The sequence below is a fragment of the Euwallacea similis genome, chromosome 27 (genome assembly GCF_039881205.1).
Source record: "Euwallacea similis isolate ESF13 chromosome 27, ESF131.1, whole genome shotgun sequence".
Lineage (NCBI taxonomy): Eukaryota > Metazoa > Arthropoda > Insecta > Coleoptera > Curculionidae > Euwallacea > Euwallacea similis.
This window is the reverse complement of record NC_089635.1, coordinates 1196191-1203315: the sequence shown is the minus strand read 5'-3', so window position 1 is coordinate 1203315 and position 7125 is coordinate 1196191. Positions and strand designations below refer to the sequence as shown.

The following is a 7125-nucleotide window of genomic DNA, read 5'->3' as shown; positions in this document are numbered from 1 at the left end:
AGTTCTATATATAGGAACACTGTTATCTCTCTATCTCGCTATGTTTCTAGATGTACCCTGTGGAAGTGCAAAATTTGATTTTTTTAAATTTGCCTTTATTCTGCATTAAGAACAGATGGAAGGAAGTATTGCATAAACACAAAATTATCTGCTCCTCCATACTTCCATCCAAACTGCAATAAACAAAAATAATTGAGTATATGCTAATACTTTTTTGCGTTAATTTAACTTGAATTCACATTCCACTTTCGAAGCCTCTGATAAGAACGGAAAATGAAATTATTGGAAAAACTAATCTGACTTTACATAAGGGTATTTATAAAACAACCCGCATTTATGCAAATTTACTTTCACAAGTTTCAGTAAATCTTATTCAGTTTCAGTGCGACTGCAGTTATGAGCGTTCTACTGAAAAATTCTACTTGAATATATTTGTGCCGGAAAATGAATTATTCTTTAATTGATACTGGAAGTAAGTAAAAAAATATTAAATTATACTCACATCAAATATTGTGCGATATGATGTGATAATTTTGGCTTGAAAACATAAACATAATACATGGCCGATCTCCCAAAATCACACAGAACACATTAAAATAACATCACAACGCCTTGTAAATTTTCTCCTACAGCCCGCCCCTACAGAAATATTAACTCCTAATGCTAGGTTACCGATGCTACCTAGGTATTTCAAGTATCGAATTAAACCACCATAATAAGAAGTCCATTTTGATATTTAATACTGAGAGTAAAGAAATTCCACTAACCCTAATGACTATTATACAACCACCAACGTTCCATATTGTAGTAAACATAAAATTCAGGTCAAACTATTACCAGTTTCGTGCTGTTTGGCACTCATCAGGTGGTCGTAGGCCATTAGTCTCATGACAAACGTCATTCAGAAGGAGGCAAAACGAAACAACTATAATATACTTCGAGACCTAATATCCCCGCCGCCAATTAATTGTTTTTCTCAATTCGGTTCTATTGAGTTTGCCTTGATGAAATCTTGATTAAACACACTGTATATTCATTTTGCTACGATATCAATAGGTCAATCTAAATGTGGTCGAAGTATAAAAATTGTGTGTGAAGTGACACTATTTCATTATACTCCATTAATCGTCGAGTGTCTTCTTAAGTTCGAAAACGTGTTTACTTAATTATTTTTCATGCTCTAATATATAAAACAATTCTGAACTTACTTCATTTCTTCTTTCTTGCCTCCTTTTTTTCTTTACCCGCTTGAAAACGACGATTTACAAGAGTAAAAGAGAATGCATTGATTCTTCGTAGAGGAATTTTGGTTGGATTTTATTGTATAATTTTACATTTAAACAGGGCAGTAAGAGTTGAAAAGGGGCAATGTCAAATACAGGCAACATCTATTTGTAACATTTAGTATGAGCCACTATCCATTTCCAATTTCTTTCTTATTCTTAACCAATTGTACAAAATAAGTTTAAATTTTCATTCAAAAATTTTTATTTACATACTAAAAAAATATTTAAACTACTAAAATTATAGTACATGATTTCTAACTCTTGCATATATTTAAAAATGTTTACTTAATTCCTACACAAAACAAATTCCTGACTATATGGTGACTGTAAATTTTTCACAAATCGCCTTGTAGATCTTACCAGGTTGGATGCCCTTCCCTCCCAACGCCAAGCAAGAACCTTCGGAACCCTGCTAGGCTTCCTTCTAGCTACCGTTTTTCCTAGCATTGCCATAGGACGTCTTCAGCACGGTTCAATTAAATTCCAATATGACCCGGTGCTGCACTCAAACGCACCCCCTACCTCCATTAACATCTATCCTCAAGCCACAATAACAACGACCCCTTCATGGGAAACTGTTACCAAGCCTCTTCAAGTTGGAGAACCCACTGAAGACACCAGTTTGCATTTTACTCAAATCCCACCATTCCGTTATTCTGATGTTATCGGGGGCAGTATTGAAAGTGCTAGAGAGTACCTGGTTCCATCAGCCTCAGAAACACAGAAAGTTGCAGTGAAAAGGGCGACTTTTAGCAAATATGTGATGCCTTATAGGAAGTATAGATATAGCAATTATAATAATCGGAGAAGATTTCCTGAATATTTGTCAGATTATGATAGCTATGACTATGCGGGTCCTAGAATGAGAAATAGGAAGAGGACACAAGTGCGCAGGCCAATGTATAGTAACTATGACTATGATTATGACTATGATGGTGGCAGAGGACAGAACAGAAACAAACAACAAAGGCGCAGAAATAAAAATAAAAATAGGAGAGATCCGGATTATTATAGTTATGAAGAGTATGACAATGATGTTGAACCTATTACCCCAGTAGTCAGGCCTAGACAACAGCAAACTACAACTCAAGCTACCACCACTGAATCTGAAGCAACTACCAATACAATAACTATTATCACTAACGGTACCACTCCGTCTACAAGTACTACCACAAATGCCAGTACTTCGGTTGGTAAGTATCATCAAAAATCTTAGTCATGTAAGTAAATCATTACAATTTTAGACTATGGCCCTTACAGCGGCAACGAAAATATCAGCATTACCTACGGCCCACCAGTAAAGCCTGTTTATGGCGTACCAGGCTACAACGACTGGACACCAAGCTACTCTTATGACTCTTCATCAAACCCATTTTATTACAACCCCACGAATAATGCTTACGGCCCTCCTAGCAGTTCTGGAATTGGTAGTGTCAGCGTGGCTAAGCCATACCCCACTTACAACTCTCCTAGCAGCTCTTACGGTATCCCAAATCCTGGTCAAAGCTTCCCAGCACCAGGAGGTGGTGGTCAAATTCAACCATCTCCTAGTAGTAGAGCTAGCGGATTTCAAAGTTATCAGTTGCCCTTTTCTAGCTGGTATGGGAGGACTACCTCACAGGGAGATATTGTAAAACGCGTTCAGGATGTTTTGAAATTTGATTGATTTTTTAGATTTATTACATGTTTTTGTATAATAAACGGTAATAGGTGCATTTTTGTAATTTATGATACAATATATTGATTTCCCGTCCCAAGTCATAACAGTTAGAAATTTTAAATCAATCATGCCGTTTGTCTGAACCCAATTGAATGAAGGTGGACAGTCAAAGATGACTGCCTCCTACATTACATAACCTAACACTTTAATGTCAACGGCTATGTTCACAGAAAGGTTAATGTATCAGCGGGGATTCTGTGCAATATAATAAGTATTGTACTTTTTAGTATTGCGCAAACTTCTGATTATTATTGAGAAGTTTCCTTACTTGTTTTATCAAAACTGTGATAAATTGTAAACAAACAAATACTGATTCGTTATTTATTAATTTCTAACTTTTATGTTTTTTTTTATGGCTAAATTATTAATAGTACTTTAAATTGTAATATATTTAAATAAAGTGCGATGAATTTGGCAGACATATCAAAGTCCACAATCAACTTAGTTTCAAACTTTCCCAATGAATGTAATGGGAGGATAGTAAAATGTAAGCAGTTTTCATTCTGTCATATGTGCCACAATTTGTTTCCTTTATTTTAAATGATTGTGATTCTTCCATTAGTATATGCTGCTTTGTTATTACAAGAAAGTCTCTAAATAAGAATCTTAGGATATCATTAATCAAATCTTTAAATTCAAGGAGTGTATGGATAAAAGTAATTCCAGTGAATTTTCATTATTTTAGTGGCACTAGCATCACTTCAACCATCCCCACAAAATGTTTCGAAAGCAATAGAAAAATTGTCCACAGAAAAAAACATTGCCAAAGAAGACCTATATGAAGTTTTAAGTGTCTATGTGGAAATTTTGAGATTATTTATTCATACCTCAGATAAAGACTTTGTAAATAACCTATTGGAATGGGGATTTTCCAATGATTTTGTGGAAAAATTAACTTTTTTGCACAACAGGAAAGAATTGATTGATACATTTTTGGCCCCTCATTATGGTTATTTTCAAAATGTTTCTAGTGTAAAGTGGAGAATTGATATCAGTTTAGTTCACAGGTATGTTAAACTAATAATTTGATTTTCATTAAAGTGTATAAATGTTCATTTCCAGCTTGTTAGTGAACAAAACATTGCCCAATGTAGTGCTCATTATAAAACAAAAAAATGAAATGTCCAGGACTATTGAGTTAAATGCAAAAGCTTTCCATATGCTAAGATTCAATGTGGCTTTAATTTTGAAAGAGATGAAATCTCTGAAGTTAAAAACATCTTTAGACAAAATTGTTAAATGAGGTTAAATAAAGAGTCTTTTTTAGAAAAATAAGTTTTATTTCATATTGCATACTTACATATTTGTAATAAAATTTTAATAACAATATTTAACAAATTTAAACATAAATGTATTAATCTACCTATTTTGGGAAGGAACGTCCCATAATAAAACTGTGAATACCCAAATGTGCAATATCACCTGGAAATCCTCAGATTGCTCAAATGCTTTAATGATACTCTATACTACTCACCATGTAAAAGAACACAAAAACCCGTGCTAAGGGGTATCTCCTGAGGAAAATTCCTGTCCTAATACTTACTGCATCTAAAGATGAGTAGGCATGTTTCACTCTCCTTGTCATGCCAGCATCGTGAGGAGACACCCTCATAAAATGGGGAACAGATATTCGTTCTGAAAAAATACCTAACTCAATATGATTCTAAGCTCATTTGTCAATACTGACCATCACCTCCATCTTGAACATTAATAATTTTCACTCCTTCCCTCTTTAAGTCTGCAATATTCTTCCTATATTCTGCCTATAAATGTTTGAATCAGAAACTTTATAGCTTGTTAAAAAGGCGAAAAACCTCCAACTTCTCTAGCTGCAACTTTAAGGCATTTCTATCAGTGGTAATGGTTTCCAATTTATTTTGTTTCAACATTAATGTCTGGGTTAAAGATCTTATTCTACTCTCATACTCCCCATTTTCAGGATACTGAGGTCTTCTCTGCAAGACTTCTTTTAATTTCATATTGTCTTCACTGGTTTGCTTTAACATTGCATGTAAATTCATTGTTTCCTGGATTTTTAATTGCACCTCCTGAGGGTTTTATCAGCTAAATACAAACTGTAATTTGCTTCACATATTAAAACTTACTTTAAGTTTCTGTGAACAATCATCCTCTGCAATGATTCTTAGCCTCTTCTCATTTAAAAGGTTTTGTTCAAGAGACTGATTGGATTGGGTTAGTCCCTGCTGAATTACTTGATGTTGCATTTGCAATGACTGAAGGTCACTTAATAATTTTGAGTTTTTGTCAGTGAGTTCCATTACTTTAAGCTGTTGTAACTCTAGCTCTTTCCTATAACAATTTAATCTAATTCATATAAACTGGAAAAACATGTACTTACTTCTGTTCCTCATTATAATTCATATAAATATTCCTTTCCACTTTTTCAATTTCATTACCAGAATTTTCCTGTTTTAAAGCTATCAACTTCTCTTTTTCCTGCAATATTCTTTGAGCTCTGGCAACATATTGTTCCTTCTCACTTTGAGCTAAAGCAAGTTGCTCATTTAACCTATCTACTTGAAACTGCAAATTGACGTTTTCATTCCTAATCTCTGAGTATAAATGCTGGATATTCAGCAATTGCTTATTCACATCTTGGTTCTCTAATTCTAATTTGGCTAACTTTGACTGGATGGCTTCTAACTCTTGAGCAGCAATAAAGCTATTGCGGCTTGAACTGGAAGACACTGATGTGTGACTGCTTTGTAACAACTTCTCTTCAATGGCACTGCCTGAATTAGTTTTAAATTTGCAGAAACTATTAAAAGGAGACAACTAAACTGCTAATTAAAAAAAAATGATATGACATAATTTTTCTTCATTTTCAAGGGATTTTATTTCAGAGATAATTTGGTCTAAATTTATAATTTAAAAAGAACCTGAAAGATTGTTTCCTCTAGAATTAGACACATATGCCAGGACAAAGAAAAATATATGCAAAAATGTAAAATTTTAAGTTACAACATTTGATATTTAAAGTGAATCTTGAATTATCCTTGTAACTTCAGTCTTTGTTTTGAAAACTACTTAAAAAAAGGAAACTTTTTTAAAATACCATATCATTTTTTTCTGAGGTAAACAAAAAATATATCAACTAAGACTATTATATCATTTTTCAAGGAGAATTCATTTAAAATTTATCATAAATGTAGCATAACATTTACATTTTTAGTGTATTCTTCCTTGCCTTCTATGGCATTTAAAGTTTGATTTTATTAAAGATTAGCCTAAGCATTGAACTCTAGAAGAAAATGTTTTTCAGACCCTTTGTAGATTTTAAATCTAGTTTAAGTTGTCTTTGAGATATATCACTTTGAAACTGAAATAAAATTATACCATATCTATTTTTTTTTGTTAGCAGTTCATTTAGTACCTGATTTTTGACTCTCAGAGAAGGGAGTGAAGATATCCAAAGGTTTTTCAAGGGTGGTACTATTAACCACTTCAGGAGTTGGAGATCTTGAGAGCTTAAGAGGTCCTAATTTAGATTTTGTGGGTGGCACTTGAAGTTGAGCCTCTGCAAGTTCATAAACTCCATCCTGGCTCAATCTGAAATTTTACATTTTGAGTGTAAAGGTGTATTACTGGGAGATTTTTTTTTGCATACTCTTCGTCAATTGGGGAAGGTTTGTTTCCGTCACTTAGAACTGTAGCTGCATTTTGGTCAATTTTATTCAGCAAATTTTCAGCATGTCCTGCTAAATTTTGTAGCCAAGCCATTACTGAATGTTAAGTTGTTAGTTTTTCATCCAAGTATCTATTAGTCAAAAGAGAGGACAATTATAATTATTGTTGTAATACTTAAAATACTTTTACATACTGTTTTAAGGTTATATTAACTAATGATGACTGCCACATCAATATTAACTTTCTAAAAATCAAAATATTAAATAAATATTAAGCTTGTTAAAAATCATATTTAATTATAATTATTAGATATACTAATAGAAATGTATTATTTTAATCTTTTGTTGACGAAGATTTTTTTAATGTTTATTTTAAAAAATACATAATTAAATCAGTAATCAGCTGTTTCTGACATTGATGGTCATTAGCCATTTTCGGAAATAATTATCTAGTTCGGATCTATCCCTATCA

General features: G+C 32.8%; 3 protein-coding genes across 6 annotated transcripts; 2 read left to right on the top strand and 1 right to left on the bottom strand.

Annotated features, from left to right (window-relative positions):
* The first annotated feature begins 253 nt into the window (after nt 1-253).
* LOC136417193 (uncharacterized) lies at nt 254-3010 on the top strand. Its single transcript, XM_066402760.1, has 3 exons — nt 254-472; nt 1640-2479; nt 2531-3010. The coding sequence occupies exons 1-3, from the start codon at nt 445-447 to the stop codon at nt 2950-2952; spliced, it is 1290 nt and encodes a 429-aa protein (XP_066258857.1). The 5' UTR covers nt 254-444; the 3' UTR covers nt 2953-3010.
* A 304-nt stretch (nt 3011-3314) lies between these two features.
* Nucleotides 3315-4333, top strand: LSm-4 (Like Sm protein 4). 2 transcript variants are annotated; one of them, XM_066402766.1, is made up of 3 exons: nt 3315-3493; nt 3692-4013; nt 4069-4333. In XM_066402766.1, the coding sequence occupies exons 1-3, from the start codon at nt 3412-3414 to the stop codon at nt 4247-4249; spliced, it is 585 nt and encodes a 194-aa protein (XP_066258863.1). In that variant the 5' UTR covers nt 3315-3411; the 3' UTR covers nt 4250-4333. The 2 variants fall into 2 exon arrangements, with proteins under 2 accessions (XP_066258863.1, XP_066258864.1); XM_066402767.1 differs by having other exon boundaries at nt 3449-3567.
* On the bottom strand, nt 4298-7008 carry Golgin84 (Golgin-84). Of its 3 annotated transcripts, XM_066402756.1 has the most exons (9): nt 6848-7008; nt 6635-6784; nt 6401-6576; nt 5366-5759; nt 5112-5316; nt 4821-5054; nt 4694-4769; nt 4481-4641; nt 4298-4428 (listed from the first exon to the last, which is right to left on the bottom strand). In XM_066402756.1, the coding sequence occupies exons 2-9, from the start codon at nt 6745-6747 to the stop codon at nt 4366-4368; spliced, it is 1422 nt and encodes a 473-aa protein (XP_066258853.1). In that variant the 5' UTR covers nt 6748-6784; nt 6848-7008; the 3' UTR covers nt 4298-4365. The 3 variants fall into 3 exon arrangements, with proteins under 3 accessions (XP_066258853.1, XP_066258852.1, XP_066258854.1); XM_066402755.1 differs by having other exon boundaries at nt 6635-7008; XM_066402757.1 differs by having other exon boundaries at nt 4700-4769; nt 6635-7008.
* Between the last annotated feature and the right edge of the window lie 117 nt (nt 7009-7125).